This window comes from Vigna radiata, chromosome 1 (genome assembly GCF_000741045.1).
Source record: "Vigna radiata var. radiata cultivar VC1973A chromosome 1, Vradiata_ver6, whole genome shotgun sequence".
NCBI classification, from domain to species: Eukaryota; Viridiplantae; Streptophyta; class Magnoliopsida; order Fabales; family Fabaceae; genus Vigna; species Vigna radiata.
Window position 1 is genome coordinate 29,262,736 of NC_028351.1, and position 17,647 is coordinate 29,280,382.

A 17,647-nucleotide genomic window follows, 5' to 3' on the forward strand; every position below is an offset into this window, starting at 1 on the left:
TTTTTTTTATGATTTCTACTACTTAATCATTTAATAAAATTAAATTTTAAAAAATATATTTTACTTATATTACTTAAAATAATATTATTTAAAAAGTAAGATATGTTTATTGATAAAAAAAATATAAAAATTTGTGATAAAAAAACTTTTGTCTTAAAAAATTAATTATTAATTTTTTATGTGAAAAGTTTCTTTTATTAATATTTCATTATTAAATAAAGTTTTCTTAACAAGACGAAACAGTTGAACGAAACTAGAGAAGATGTAAGAGTAGCTCTCACAGTTTGTAAATGTTATAAGTTCAGTTTTTAAAAACTGAACCATAAAATAATATACTAAACTGTTAGTAAAAGTGGATTAGTTACGCTTTGCCAGGGTCATAACAAGACCCATGTGTGAACTGGTTTGAGTAGACTTTCCCTCCAATGCCACAGCAACATTCTGGCAAACCCTATTAACCTTCTCATCTGAGGCAAAACGCCAATTATCTGAATCCACAAGAGCCTTCAAGCAAAGGGCTGCACCACATGCCAAAATCTCTTGAAAATTTGAGAGAGAATCTGAAAGGGGCTTACAAAGAGAGTGAATTATTTGCCTCTTCTTCTCTTCTGGTGTTATGGGGTCAATTGCATACCTTGCTATGGCTGGAACAACCTTTGAGCACGCCTGCTGAAGAGGAAAAGAGCCTACACTTGAAGTTAAGGTCTGAATTATGGATTGCATAATAATGTCTATCATGGGAACAATCTTGACTCCATGAACCCGAGCGAGAACTCGTAAAGTGAAATTATGAATTCTCCAGACAAAGAACCAGTTTCCTTGGTCTCGGAAACTTGAGCAAGAAAGATAGGAATTGTCTTCATGTCCAAATCTTTCACATACGACTTCAATGCTCTCATTGCAGATTTGCGACTATCTGGATCTTTGTCAAGATTTTGGATCTCTCTTTGGAGCATTGGACTCCAACTCCTTCCCATTATGGAGCTAAAACAAAGAAAACAATTCCATAAGCAACAAATAACAAGACTACAGACAATTACAAAACCACAATGAGCAAAAACATAAAAATATGCATCTCATTTTGGATATCCCTACAGCAGAAAACACACCCCACCTCAATTCACTACATCAACAATTTGAGTCAAAGTTCACGAATTTTCAAGAAAAAAATAAAGGTTAATCTTACAATTGGGACAGTCAAAATTCAAAGCGAATGATAAACTAAACAATTTGAATTAATGTCTCACAGCACAAAAATGATAAATCTTGCAAACACACTAGTACAAAAATTATATTTTATGACATACAAAAATGAACTATGACGTACATAGTTTTGTAAGTTATAATAGGTCTACATATTTTATGATGTAGCAAAAATTTACGTTATCTGAATATATTATGACACTGTTTCTAAAATCAGTCCATTTTTTTATATGAATATTGGAGAAAATTGTTTCGAATTGATATTGAGTAAAATTTTCTATGTTCATATTCATTAGAAACAGTGTCATAATATGTTCAGATAACGTAAATTTTTGCTACGCCATAAAATATATAGACCAATTATAACGTACAAAACTATGTACGTCATAGTTCGTTTTTGTACGTCATAAAATATGATTTTTGTACTAATGGATGCAAAACCCTAACTAATACTTCTAGTTTAAGTTTTGAATACTAGATAGATTCGATGCACGGGAATTTAATTTTTGACTTTTTCTATCGGGTTTTCAAAAATTAATCATAATTGTTATAATAAATAAACTAACATTTACAAAAACATTTACAACTTCTCATTATTTTTCTCAAGAACGAAATTAACTTTAATACAATTACTCAAAATTATTCTTCACTACTTTTTGTCAAGTTACCATACAAACAAACATATTTTAACATATTATCATAATTATACTAAATAACATTGCAAAACTTATAATCACAAATATTTCCAAACAAATAGAATAAAATGACACATAGGGATTCTAATAATATATTAAAATATCATTGTATTCTTGTACATATATAATATCAAATAAAACAAAATACCAAATGTTATAAAAAAAAAATATCTTAAAACCTTTATAAATATAGTAGTCAAAACAGGAATTGTAAAACCGTCTTAGAACCACAATTTTACTTTCGTATATTATAATAAATCTTTAATATGTATGAACCCAATATAATTCTCTCTAAACACATCATTTCACAAACCAAACTACAAAATAATGAACTTTTTTTATTTAGATTCTAACTTTTAATACTTTTGCATTTTCTTTTACCCTATCAATTCTTAAACGACATGGTCTCAAAGCCTTACACTGCACTATCTTTACTTTTCTTCTCTACCACTTCAAGAAAACATGTGAATAAAGTTCCACTTAAACCCAACCAAGAGAAGAGAAGAAAACGAGCGCTAATAAATTAAGAGCAAATATTAAACAGATGAAAAGCAAGTAACATAAAAATTACAAAGCTTGACTAGCTCTAGGTTGGTAAATCAAAAGAATTCAGTCATATCATTACATTTAGTTATACCAATACATTGGTTCAAGATCTCAAAGAAATACAACATATTACCCAAAGTGAAAGAGTAATAGTATCCATCGAAGGAAAAAGAAAAGAATAAACAATAAGAACTTCCATTTTAACTACAATGCACTGATTATCAATTCTACTTTTTTAATTTTCATCAACAAAATAATAATTAATTTAAATTATTTGACCATATACTTGTACATTTTTTAAATTTATTATCTTAAAAAATTACAACAATAACAAATATTACTGAATATCCTCATTTTATCATTTCTTACTTTTTTTCCCATCTCCTATTTTTTAATAATTCAAAAATAAAATAAAAAACAAGAAAAGAATGGGTGCAAGGACGAATGTCAGACTTCAGCTGTCCAATCAAAATTGTGCTACATGTACCTAAATATAGTGAACAGTATGTAACACATGTTGAAAGGGCACAAGAGTTCAATGTCAATACACCTCATCAAGGAGTGAGAAAGAGTACTAGAAACAAAATAACAAACTCCAGGCTGGATGATTTCTATTGGTGAAAAACATATTCTTATATGGGGTCGAAACGGGGAATAGGGAGTTAGTTGAACAATTCTGTTTTGCCTTTTCTCTCTGCAGAATTTCTTTCCTTTCTCTGATGTATTGCAGGCTCTCTGTGACTTGGCCTATGGCAGCTATAGGATGATTCCTAAACTTTTTTGTTTCGAGAAATAAAATATCGAGANCATTTTTACTTCCATATTCATTCCTTTTACTGGTGCAAACTTATTTTAGTACTTTACTGATATATCAGTTCTGTGAATTGTTTACTGTTCCATTGGTGAATTTGATCACTGTTACATTGGTGCTTTCATTGTCCATGGCGGAGAATACTCGCCTCAAAGACCTCACGGCTGATGTCAAACGCATCCTCGAAGTCCTAGAGAGTAGAGACCGTGAAAACGCCACCAGATTTGAAACCTTAGAGTCAACTGTTGATACCTTGTTGCAGCACAAAACAGCAAACCCTGCTCCGCCGTTTCAGGTGGGTAACGTCAAGTTGGATTTTCCACGCTTTGATGGCTTCGATGTCTTGCAATGGATATTCAAGGCAGAGCAATTCTTTTCATATTACAATACTCCTGATGATCAGCGTCTAACGATTGCTGCCATACATTTGGACAAGGATGTAGTCCCATGGTTTCAAATGATGAACTGTCAAGATACCTTCCATTCCTGGGTTGCTTTTACTCGTGCGTTAGAACTGGAATTTGGTCCTTCTCCCTATGAGTGCTCTAGATCCAATTTATTTAAGTTGACCCAAACATACTCTGTGCAGGAATATTATGTCAAATTCACTACTCTGGCTAACCGTGTGCAAGGTGTCACAATTGAAGCATTATTAGATTGTTTTATTGGAGGGTTAAAACCAGATATTCGTTGGGATGTAATTGCTCAATCTCCTTCCACATTGATTCGCTCCGTTTCCTTAGCTAAATTGTATGAAGAAAAATACATGACCAAGCCCAAACACTATCCACCTTATACAGCAGCCAAAACACTAAACCCAAATACTAGCCAACCTATCCACCAAACCATTAAATCCACGAATTTACAACCCTTACTTCCAACTCCGCCTACAGCTTCCACCACCATCCAAAATACCCATATCAAGCGAATCACCCCAGCTGAGATGCAACTGAGAAGGGAAAAAGGGCTCTGTTATACCTGTGAGGAGAAATTTTCTCCCACCCATCGTTGTCCCAACAAGCATTACTTGCTTCTACAATATCAAGATGCAGATTTCGAAAACCACCCGAGCCACCGGATATTGAGCAGCAAGGTGAATTAAACTTGTTACAAGAACATCACTTATCGTATAATGCTTTAAAAGGAGCTTCTGGACTGGGTACAATGAAATTCCAAGGTTTTATTAATGGCATGACAGTTCAAGTTTTACTAGATAGTGGCTCGAGTGATAACTTTCTGCAACCCAGAATAGCTCATTGTTTGAAGTTGCCCATTGAGCCAATCTCCAATTTTAAAGTTCTAGTAGGCAATGGCAATGCTTTAGTTGCTGAAGGATTGGTTAAAGACTTGGAAGTCCGAATTCAGGGTCACTCGTTGACATTGCCGGTATATTTACTACCTGTTACTAGGGCTGACTTAGTTTTGGGGGCTGCCTGGTTAGCTACTCTTGGACCTCAAATTTCAGATTACAGCACCCTTACACTAAAATTTTATTTGGGCAATCAGTTTGTCACATTGCATGGGCAGTCCAACACTTTACCTATACAAGCTCAGTTTCATCATCTCAAACGTATGACTCATACACAGGCCATAACTGAGCTTTTTACATTACATTTCGAACATTTAGATGATTCTCCAGAGCAACCGTTACAATTACACCCTGATGTCGACCCTGAGTTGGTGTTGTTATTAAATAAATATAAGGTGGTCTTCTCTGTTCCTTCGGGGCTGCCTCCGAGTAGGTCACAAAACCATTCTATTCCCTTGTTACAAGGCTCGGAACCGGTGAAAGTCAGGCCATACAGGTATCCCCATAGCCAGAAACAATAGATTGAAATAATGGTCCAAGATATGTTGACGGCAGGGCTTATTGTTCCTAGCACGAGTCCTTTTTCATCACCAATTATTCTGGTTAAGAAGAAAGATGGAACTTGGCGTTTTTGTACTGATTATAGGGCCTTGAATGCTCTCACTGTTAAGGACAATTTTCCTATCCCAACCGTAGATGAACTCATTGATGAGTTACATGGAGCACATTTTTTCTCTAAATTGGACTTGCGTTCTGGCTATCACCAGCTTTTGGTAAAGGAAGAGGACAGATTCAAAACAGCTTTTAGAACCCATCAAGGTCATTATGAATGGGTTGTAATGCCATTTGGTTTCACCAATGCCCCTGCCACATTTCAGAGCTTGATGAATGATGTTTTCCAAGGCTTGTTGAGGAAATTTGTTCTTGTGTTTTTTGATGATATTTTAGTCTACAGTTCTTCTTGGTCTGCTCATTTATTGCATCTTGAAGTTGTTTTACAGAAACTTGAGCAACATCAACTCTTTGCCAAACTATCTAAATGCTCTTTTGGTCTTCCACAAGTGGACTATTTAGGCCACACTGTTTCCGGCTTAGGAGTGGCAATGGAAACAAGTAAGCTGCAAGTTGTGATGGACTGGCCAGGCCCTACCAGTTTGAAACAGTTGCGTGGGTTTCTTGGCCTTACAGGCTATTATAGACGCTTTATCAAAAATTACGCCGTGGTGGCTGCCCCTCTCACCGATTTACTAAAAAAAAGACAATTTTCACTGGACTCCTTCAGCTTATGCAGCTTTTGAGCAATTAAAATTGGCAATCACCCAGGCCCCTGTTTTGGCTATGCCTGATTTTTCGAAACCATTTGTCTTAGAAACAGATGCATCAGGAGTGGGAATAGGTGCCATTCTCAGCCAAGAGCATCACCCGATTGCTTTTTTCTCTAAGAAGCTTTCTGCTGCCATGCAAAAACAGTCTACATACACTAGAGAATTTTATGCTATCACAGAAGCCATTGCCAAGTTCCGTCATTACCTCTTAGGCCATAAATTTGTGATTAGAACAGATCAAAAAAGCCTAAAAAGCTTAATGGAGCAAGCTATTCACACCCCAGAACAACAAAAATGGCTGCATAAATTGCTCGGATATGATTTTACCATTGAATATAAGCCTGGGAAAGATAACATTGCTGCAGATTCTCTCTCACGATTTTGTTGCATGGCTTGGTCTCAACCTAAATTCTGCATGCAATAAGGGAAGCTATTTCTCAGGATCCTCATCTTAAAGGTGTTCTAGACTTGTGTTTGCTAAATCAGCATCCTAATCCTCATTACTCTGTGCAGGATAATTTACTCTTATGGAAGGGTCGATTGGTTATTCCTCAATCTCATGTTCTGATTCAGCAGATTTTACATGAGTTTCATAGCTCATTGATGGGAGGACATGCTGGTTTTACAAGAACTTTGGCTAGAATTGCAGCTCAATTTTATTGGGAGGGTATGAACAAAGATGTACAACAGTTTGTTCAAGCTTGTTTGATTTGCCAACAAGCAAAAATGTCTCACACTCTCCCTGCCGGTCTGTTACAACCACTTCCCATTCCACAGCAAATTTGGGAAGACATTGCTATGGATTTCATCATGGGCCTCCCTCCTTCCAATGGCTTTACGGTCATTTTAGTAGTTGTTGACAGATTATCTAAATATGGCCATTTTTCCCCTTTAAAGGCTGATTACTCTAGTAAGTTAGTTGCAGAGAATTTTGTTAAATCAGTGGTAAAACTGCATGGCATTCCTAAGACTATTGTTTCGGATAGGGACAAAGTTTTTCTGAGTCATTTTTTGCAGCAATTATTCAAATTAAGTGGTACTTCTTTGCACATGTCTACGGCCTACCATCCACAGTCCGATGGCCAATCCGAATCCTTAAACAAATGTTTGGAAATGTATTTGAGGTGTTTCACTTATGAATCTCCTAAAGATTGGGCAAAGTTGTTGCCTTGGGCTGAGTATTGGTATAACACATCCTATCACCATAGTTGTGGAATGACTCCCTTTAAGATCGTGTATGGCAGAGATCCTCCTGCTTTAGTCAAATACAATCGTAATCCACATGATTCTCTCTCTGTTCAAGACCAATTACTGCAATGAGATGTAACAATCAGCAAATTGAAAGTTAATCTCTACAAAGCTCAACAATACATGAAGAAACAGGCTGACAAGAAAAGGAGGTTCATGGAATTACAAATTGGTGATCTGGTCTTGGTTAAACTGCAACCATATAGACAACACACTTTTGCACTTCGAAAAAATTAGAAGTTGAGCATGAGATTCTTTGGTCCTTTTCCTGTTATTCAACGAATTGGTCCGGTTGCTTACAAATTGTTGTTACCCTCAACAACTAAAATCCATCCCGTATTTCATTGCTCCCAGTTGAAACCTTGCAAAGGAAATCATTCTCAGCCTTATGTGCCTCTCCCCACCACTTCCAATGACTTGCCACCAGTTATTCAGCCTGTTGCCATTTTAAAATCCAGGGTCATATTAAGAGGCATGAACCAAGTTCCACAAGTTTTGGTGCAATGGGAGGGATTAGAGGTTGATAACGCCACTTGGGAGGATCAAAGTACCTTGCAGCAAGCTTTCCCGAATCTCAACCTTGAGGACAAGGTTGGTCTTAATGGGGGTGGAATTGTAACACATGTTGAAAGGGCAGAAGAGTCCAATGTCAATACACCTCATCAAGGAGTGAGAAAAAGTACTAGAAACAAAATAACAAACTCCAGGCTGGATGATTTCTATTGGTGAAAAGCATATTCTTATATGGGGTCGAAATAGGGAATAGGGAGTTAGTTGAACAATTCTGTTTTGCCTTTTCTCTCTGCAGAATTTCTTTCCTTTCTCTGATGCATTGCAGGCTCTCTGTGACTTGGCCTATGGCAGCTATAAGATGATTCCTAAACTTTTCTGTTTCGAGAAATAAAATATCGAGANCATTTTTACTTCCATATTCATTCCTTTTACTGGTGCAAACTTATTTTAGTACTTTACTGATATATCAGTTCTGTGAATTGTTTACTGTTCCATTGGTGAATTTGATCACTGTTACACAGTATTCCATAGATTAAAATAATAAATAGCAGAGTGGATTATTTTACATAGAATATATTTATTATTACCAGAATACTAAACTATAGATTATATTTACCAAATTAACACATTTTCTTAAGGTGAATTCGGTTTTTAGCTTAGAATTTGGTTTCTGAAAAACCAAATTCAGAGTTATATTTTTTTTTTATAATCTTAAGTTTATCTTTTATATTTTTAATATTGCTTTTTATAAATATCTTTATTTTTTAAGTATTTATATTTTAATTTTTTTATAATGTTAGATTAGAATTTTATATTTTAATATTGTTTTTATAAAAACTTTTATTTTTTAAGCCTTTATATTTTAATTTTATTTTATAATCTTAGATTAGAATTATATATTATAATATTTTTTTCTTATAAAAACTTGTATCCTTTAAGCATTTGTAGGAAAATTATATAAGACTTTCCAGCAAACCGAATTTTGATTTATATTTTGAACTCTTTACTAGGCCTTCAAAAAGAAAATAATGGTCATGCACATCATCTCAATTGGAGCAAACCATCTTGTAAATGGACATATTTTTGAAGAAATCAATGATCTAATGTGTTCATTGGTGCACTAAACACCGTCCATGACCATTAAACTCACCCACCCATCTAAAATAAGAAACATGAAACAATAACTTAAAAGTAAATTCATTTAGGAAACTTAGAAAAACTTTTTTTTTTTAGAAATTAACTGCATCGAGTACAATGGTCTAAAAATTATGAGTTAGTAGTCATTTGAAAGCTCTTTGAGTCTAGATTCCTACAAAACAAAAATCAACTCATTTGGAGTCCGGTGGAGAAAATTAAGAGCAAAACAACCAGCAAAGGTTAGAAAAACAAACCTGGGGAGTGTTGTTCATCCAGCCGGGGAGTATAGTTGAAGTTTCTGTTCAAATTACCATTTTTCCTCTGGTAATCGATTACAAGACCCCTGTAATCGATTACCAGGATAGAAAATGACCAAAAAATGCTTATGAAGCTCATCTAACTTTCATGAAAGCACTTAAATGATCTTTTTACTCAACAATTCAATGGCCTAATGTGTTCATTGGTGCACTAAACACCACCCATGACCATTAAACTCACCCACCCATCTAAACTAAGAAACATGAAACAATAACTTGAAAGTAAACTCATTTAGGAAGCTTATAAAAACGTTTTTTTGGGAAATTAACTGTATCGAGTACAGTGGTGTAAAAATTATGAGTTAGTAGTCATTTGAAAGCTCTTTGAGTCTATATTCCAACAAAACAAGAATAAACTCATTTGGAGTTCGGTGGAGAAAGTTAAGAGCAAAACAATCAGCAAAGGTCAGAAAAACAAACGTGGGGAGTGTTGTTCATCCAGTCGGGGAGTATAGTTGAAGTTTCTGTACAAATTACCATTTTTCCTCTGGTAATCGATTACAAAACCCTGGTAATCAGTTACTAGGGCAAAAAATGACTACCAATGCTTATGGAGCTCATCTTACATACATGAAAGTTCCTAAATGATCTTTTTACTCAAAAATTCAATGGCCTAATGTGTTCATTGGCCACTAAACACCATGCATGACCATTAAACTCACCCACCCATCTAAACTAAGAAACATGAAACAATAACTTGAAAGTAAACTCATTTAGAAAGCTTAGAAAAACGTTTTTTTGGAGAAATTAACTGCATCAAGTACAATGGTCTAAAAATTATGAGTTAATAGTCATTTGAAAGCTCTTTGTGTCTAGATTCCAACAAAACAAGAATCAACTCATTTGGAGTTCGGTGAAGAAAATTAAGAACAAAACAACTAGCAAAGGTCAGAAAAACAAACTTGAAGAATGTTGTTCATCGAGCCGGAGAGTATAGTTGAAGTTTCTATATAAATTACCGTTTTTGGTGATGGGTAGCATTATTTTATCAATTAGTATCATTGACCAAAAGAACATCAAGTCCTGATTTATTCTTTCTCTCCTCTGTTGTAATGTGTGTGCCAATTGTGGTGTCAATTTTCGTTATATGTTATTGGGGGATGCTTTAGAAAAGGAAACTAGTAGCTCTAATTATTTGTCTCCATGGAAATAGGAAATAGGACTGCTTCTTCTTTTTTTTTCTTGCTGTTGGTTATGGTGCTCTCTGCCTTTGATATCGAAGTGGAATATTCACACTACAATCGTGATGAGGAAGGGCTTTGGAGCATCACAACGTCTTGGTTTGCCAGAAAGTAACTTTTTCATTGCAATTGCATATTTTTCCATTACCCTTGAGCTCTTTTACTTTGTCAGCTGCTCCAATGTCCCTTTAAATTGGTCTTCCTTCAATTCATTGCCTTCATAGTTCTATGTGGATTTTTTATTTTTCTATGGAATTGAGGTGAAAATGAATGGAGATTGAAGACAGGTGAAAATGGGTTCTGTTTTTTGTGTTTTCTTTTCTGATTTTTTGAATGAATGAAGATGGAATAATGGGAAGAAAAGGAATAATAAGGCTACGTGGGAATTGTTGCAGAGGTGGTATGGAATGGAGATGGAAGAAAATGGGATAGGAGGGTGCTTCTGTGTGAAATTGCTAGAGAGGTTGAAGAAGGAGAATGAAGGGAAAGCCTGTGAGGCGGGGAGGTTCATTGTGGATTGAAGGAGTGATGATGAAAATAGGTTTGGTGTTGAAGGAGTGATGATGGGAGTTGATTGAAGATGATGGAGTGTTTAGATGGTGATTAGGAGAAGAAAATGATGGTGAAGGATGCATGGGATCACGTCAGCACAAACTCGAGCACGTCAAACCAACTGGACACCTTGTACACTCTTGTTAACTTTGTTTAACTATCTAAACAAAGTTATAAAAAAATATTAAATTGACAAAAAAAAAATTAAGATTAAATTGAATAAACTCAATTAAAATATGAATTGAATTAGTATTTAAGACTAAATTAAGTCTAAATTCTAAAACCTATTTGGAAAGAAGACTAGCAAATGCAGGTGAGAAAATACAATTCATGAGAAAATTCTGACTTGAAGCAAGTCAAACAAAACACCATCCCTTGAGCTAAAATTAGTGTAAGATAATATACAGAATTTCCATGACTGGCCATTGGTTTCTAATAACAAAATTAAAACCAACAAATTAGCACAAATATATAAGAGAAACTTATCTCTCTATTTAACCACCGAAATGAAGAGTGCAAGGTTTCCTTATACTAAGTGGCAGATCACCCTGTACTAATAGGGTCAAGGAAAACCAAAATTACCTTCAAACTGGGTTACATTCCAAGGATTTCTTCCAGTGCAAAAAGGAGACCACTTGAAAAGGCCACGGTTGTCACGAATGACTAATTTTATCAACATAACTTTTGTTATTTACCAAAACGGCTTCGTACCAATGGGTTTGTTTCTTGAAATGACTCCTTCGGCATCAGCAATCATTTGAGATAATGTAAAACAGACGGGGGGTTACATATCCATAAGATCATCAGGTTGTCTTCTTGGTCTTCTTTTTCGTTTTGGCAATAGCATCACAGAACTCTCTTTTTCTTTTGTTGTTCTGGTTTTCATTGCCACCCATGCTTCCTGAGTTCTTGCCCTGCACTTCTAACGCCTCCTTGACAAAATATTTTAACCTCCACAAGGTAGACTCACTCTGCTTAAGGAACACAATATACAAATTAGCGAACTCACGAATGCAAATTGTGACACACTGTAATTCAATCCAAAAAGAAATAAAACAATCTTATTTATCTGGTTACTTATTTTATTTAGAATTTAAGAAAAAATTGAATGTCATGACACTTTGAAATTTACACATAATGACCTGAGCATCCATGTCCAGATCCACCTCTTCAGCATTGGCCTGGAAGCTTGGATTGCTTTGAGCAACAATTTCCAGTGCTTTGCTTAGATCATCAGGTGACAACCGGGTAAGACCATCTCCAAGCTTTCTCTTTTCTTCAGTAGACATTTTTCTGCAAATAATTTTCTCAAATTTATCTTTATAGAATGACTAAGTTAAGGGATATACGAAGGGAAGAATTATTCGACAGCTAAGCTAAGTTACTTTATTGGCGTTTAGCCATGCTATCAAATTTCTATATTTATGAAAGGCACTTGTGACAATGAACTACCCTGTCAGTTGTTAAATGATGAAAAAACAATAGTTCGGTTTAAAAGGAATGAGGCAAAATTTATCAAACATAAAGTTGCTAACAGACAATCTGTTCAAAAAATGAACCATACATTTTAATCATCCAAAACACAGTTATTAGCATATCGTGAGACTCATGGATAATCCCTTTCTTTTGACAAAAAAAGTTTAACACAATTAAAATAGTCCCTACCATTGTCAGACCTAATTTTCTTAATGTTGACTCCAAATTGATTTTTAATCGATGATACAAACCAAAAAAATATAGAACTAACTTCAGATTTCTGTTTCAACATGAGAACCCAAGCCACCAGGTACAATCATCTATGAAGGTTAAAAACATTTTGCATCTGAGATAATACAAACATTAGCAGAACCTCATACATACGTGTAAATAAGAGAAAAAAGAAAATGAGTCATGTTATCACTAATAGGAAAAGATACAAGCTTGTGTTTACCAAACTCACACACCTTACAATGTAGACTCCCTACATCTAAATTCTTAACCAAGGAATGTTTTCACAACTTGGAACGAAGGATGTCCCATCCAACAATGGTGAAGTTGGATTTTTTTTCTTTGTTGGTCATAGTGGATTCAGATATAAGAAATTGACTTCTGATAGGCATATTAGAATCTTCTATGTAGTATAGGCCATTCCATTCTCTAGCATTGTTACTAAAAACATTACATGAGAGATCTTTTGTAAGTTTTTGTATAGAAATTAGGTTGGTGGACAACTTAGGGACATGTATAACATTTTTTAATGTTATGGATGTGTTTAATTGGAACTCTCCTTGTCCTGCTAGTGTTACAAGGGTTCCGTCTATTGTGGAAATTTTTTTGTTGTTAGTGGAAAAATATTTGGATAGGGGTGTCATATGGTTTGTGGCTCCAAAATCTAATATCCAGGAATGGATTGTTGAATATAGTGAAAACTATATATGTGATTAATCTCCCTTGTATTGAATATACACATAGGTTCTTCTATTTATAACAGAAGAAATATGAGCTAAGCCCAAAATACAAATAAGATATAATAACAAAATAACTAAAGATAAAAGATAAATATAAATTAAATATAATATATCTAACACTCTCCCTCAAGCTGGTGCGTACAAATCGTATATACCAAGCTTGTTACTAATATAATCCATAAAGACTTAGTGAAAATATCTACTTTTGCACTTGAGTGACACCAAATTGATAATGATTTGCAAGACGACATAGAAGACGAAATACCAACCCAGAAGACTCCCCTGAGCAACAAATCTGGGAGGTTGCTCCATGTAAATCTCTTCTTGCAAATCGCCCTTGACAAATACCACTAGTGGATAAAGATGTAATTGTTGAAGAGCCACCATGGCAATAAATAAACTAACAAGAACCATCTTTTCCATGAGAAAAAAGCATATATGGACGGGTCAAACACAATGGGGACAAAAAAAATGAGGTCAGAAGAGACCACAGCAGAAGAAGCCATGGATGAATAGGAGAGAGAAATATTAAAAAAATCCAAGATTCTCCAATCAAGGCACAGGAGCAACCTCGATGCTCTGATCAACTACTAGACATGCTACAATGCACGACAAAAAAGGGAGCAAATCCATAACTTTAAAAGACACTAAGAGTGCGTAGGAGCTCCGATGAAGGCGTCGTTGATGACATGGTGATCGCATGGCTGAGACGATCAAAACTGTGTGATAGTCAGTTGAAACTGAAACTCCAGTAGTGGCGCGGTAGACAACAATGTTAGACGATGGCGCCGCCAGCAACAGTAAATGGCGTCGCCACCAGCAACGACGGATGTAGTGGTAGAGACACCAGAAACTTTTTCCTCAAAAGAACCTTAGGCTCTAGATACCATGTTGAATATAGTGAAAACTATATATGTGATTAATCTCCCTTGTGTTGAATATACACATAGGGTCCTCTATTTATAATAAAAGAAATATGGACTAAGCCCAAAATACAAATAAGAAATAATAACAAACTAACTAAAGATAAAAGATAAATATAAACTAAATATAATATATCTGACATGGATAAATAATGTATCTGAAACATTTAAGTGCAAAAGAAAACTGAAACTTACCAGCATATGTTATGGAGCACATACATGTGGGCTTCTCCAATTTACTCAGAAAAGACCTTGCCCTTTCTATCTCTTCATGATTTAACTGGCCAGCTATTTAATATGTCCATTACAGTTGTGTACTTGCCCATTCTCGGGTTCAGGGTTTCTGCCCCTATTCTCGATTTGGAGGTTTTCCATGTAATTTCCAACACTTCTCCCATGTGTAGCATGGCTTGTTGCAGTAGGTAACCCAAACTTCCTCTTTGTTTTTCTCCATATTGGAAAATCCATTTTTCTTTTGATTAACAACCATGGTTGTTCCTTCTTCAACTACCATTGTTGTGCTTAAAACAGTTGGGGTTTCCGCATCAAATTGAGCCTACTTTCTTCACCCATATGATAGTTGTCACTTCATTAAGTCTTGGGACTTTCTCTTTTCCCAAAATTTGGATATGGACCTCATCCTATTCAAAATTTAGGCCTACCAAAACTCATAAACCCAATCTTGTTCAATGTAATCCTTAAGGATTGCTGAATCTTGTGAACACTTTGCTTTTATAATGTGATAGTGATTCCATCCATAGAGACTTGAGTTGATTGGCACATTCTGTGGCAGATTGGTTTTCCTGTTTGGCTCCCAAGGTTTTCACCTTTACATCATATATTTGTGCAGCACCCTTGACAGATTTGTTCCACCACTTCCCAAATTTCCTTTTCTGATTTAAGGAACATACAAGTATAACTAATTTCTGGTACCATTGAATTCCACGGCTATGCCATGATCATCGAGTCTTCTTCGTCCCATGATTTGAACTTGGCATCCATTTTATTAAGGGCATTGTCATTAAGGTATAGTCCTTTCCTTTTCCCTTCAATATGGTCTTAATGAGTTGAGACCATTTAAGATAATTCTTCCAGTTAGCCAATAAGCAAAACGAACATTTTGCAATTCTTCAAGCACTGTTAGGTTCCTGGGTTTGAAACCTAACTATGAACACAAACAGTAGGTAGCAACTGTAATGAAATAATAGGTTTTTCTATTGTGTTTATGTTAATTAGGGAAATATAGTATATGTTTATTAGGGAAACATTGTTCTTATTTTATTTTATTTTATTCTTACATATTCATTTGTATTTGGGCTTAGCCCATATTTCTTCTATTATAAATAGAGAACCCTATGTGTGTATTTAACACAAGGAAGATTTCTCCTAATCTTCTTCCTATTTCATATGGTATCAGAGCTTAGGTTCTGATCCGGCCTCTTCCACGATCACAGCCTCCACAGCCGCCGCCACTGCCGCCACCGTCGCCGGAGCCACCGTCGGAGCCTTGCCGGAGTTCCAGAATCGACCAGCGACCACTCCATCTGAATCGCCTCCTCGCCCTCTTTCTGGATCTGTGGTCGTTGCGTCAATCAGAGCACGTTGAATTTTTAGGGTTTCTCCCTCTCCATGGCTATCCAACGTGATGATCGGAGTCTGTCTCGCCAGTCAGGTAAAGGACATCCAAAATGTGACCACTGTGGCAAACTAGGCCTCGAAATTGATAGATGTTATGCGCTTCATGGACCTCCTCCTCAACCTATAGCAATGGCTAATTCTGATCCACCTCCCCGATCGCCGTCTGCAGACCATCCTACTTCATCAAATAGCATAGACAACCCTGCACTCTTTCAGGAATTTCTCAGATGGTATGAGGACCGTCAGCACTCTATGGTATCAGAGCCATGATTAGAGCCTATCCTAGCGAGTTCTAAGTGGGCATTTCTGTTTCCACCTGTTATCGGGCCGCTATTGAACCACCCAATTTCTACTATCACGCACGAGATGTCTATACCTCGGCGTGAAGGAGGTATGTTAGAAGTCCCACATCGACTAGAGATAAGACCAACTAGACCAATTTATAATATATAAATGAGATGCAAATCTCACCTTACAAGCCGGTTTTGTGGGGTTGAGTTAGGCTTAAAATCCACTATCTAATATGGTATCAGTGCAATCTTGTGTCGTCTCATGACTCACTTCTAGTGCCGCCTACTGTGTCTCCTCTGGCTCTAGCAAATGAGTCTGACCTGCCCATTGCACTCCGTAAAGGTATACACTCCACTCGTAACTCTTCCCCCCATTATACTGTTCTTAGTTACCACAGATTATCTCCATCTTTTTACACATGTCTCTCATCCATTTCTTCTGTGTCAATTCCCAAATCTGTGGGTGATGCCTTAAGTCATCCTGGCTGGCATCAAGCCATGCTGGATGAATTAAGTGCTTTACAGAAAAGTTGAACTTGGGCGCTTGTCCAATTACCATCTGGAAAGTCTGTTGTTGGTTGCAGGTGGGTGTATGCTATCAAAGTTGGCCTTGATGGTACAATTGATCGTTTGAAGGCTCGACTAGTTGCCAAAGGCTACACACAGATTTTTGGTTTGGATTATGGTGATACTTTTTCTCCAGTGGCAAAAATGACCATTGTTCGTCTATTCATTACCATGGCCGCTCTTCGACAATGGCCTCTTTAGATACTTGATGTCAAAAATGTTTTCCTTAATGGTGATTTGCACGAAGAAATTTATATGGACCAACCGCCTGGCTTTGTTGCTCAGGGGGAGTCCTCTGGATTGGTATGTCATCTTAGAAAAATCCCTATATGGCCTAAAACAGTCTCCTCGGGGGTGGTTTGGTAAATTCAGCTGTGTTGTTCAACAATTTGGTATATCTCGCAGTGAAGCGGATCATTCAGTGTTCTATCGCCACTCAAGTGTTGGATGTGTCTACTTAATAGTGTATGTCAATGACATTGTTCTCACAGGAAGCGACTACCTTGGCATCTCTCAGATGAAACAACACCTTTGTCACCATTTTCAAACCAAAGATCTTGGCAAACTCCGGTACTTTTTGGGTATTGAAGTAGCACAATCCAATGATGGTATTGTCATATCTCAGAGGAAGTATGCGTTAGACATCTTGGAAGAAACAGGGTTAATGAACTGTAAGCCTGTTGAGACACCTATGGATCCTAACATCAAGCTCCTACCAAATCAGGGGGAGACTTTCTCAGGTCTTGAACATTACAGAAGATTAGTTGGTAAATTGAACTATCTTACAGTTACGCGTCCCGACATTTCCTTCGCAGTTAGTGTGGTGAGTCAATTCCTTAACTCCTCATGTGAAGACCATTGGGATGTAGTTGTTCGCATACTGAAGTATATTAAAGGATCACCTGGAAAAGGTTTTCTATATGGTCCTAACAACGATACAAAAAT

At 36.1% G+C, this 17,647-nt stretch overlaps 2 protein-coding genes across 4 annotated transcripts in view; both read right to left on the reverse strand.

Moving 5' to 3' along the window:
• Window positions 1–357: 357 nt before the first annotated feature.
• Window positions 358–977, reverse strand: LOC106761026 (protein SINE1-like). Its single transcript, XM_022780345.1, is given in 2 exon segments — window positions 358–773; window positions 776–977. Coding segments are annotated over 2 exon segments (618 nt in total).
• A 10,179-nt stretch (window positions 978–11,156) lies between these two features.
• LOC106775288 (transcription factor GTE6) overlaps window positions 11,157–17,647 on the reverse strand; it is a 30,865-nt gene continuing 24,374 nt past the window's right edge. For all 3 annotated transcript variants that reach the window (XM_014662414.2, XM_022784556.1, XM_014662399.2), the window contains 2 exons: window positions 11,980–12,130; window positions 11,157–11,808 (listed from right to left, as the gene is read on the reverse strand). In XM_014662414.2, the coding sequence (XP_014517900.1) occupies window positions 11,641–11,808; window positions 11,980–12,130 (319 nt within the window). In that variant the 3' untranslated portion in view covers window positions 11,157–11,640. The remainder of the gene's footprint in view (window positions 11,809–11,979; window positions 12,131–17,647) is intronic.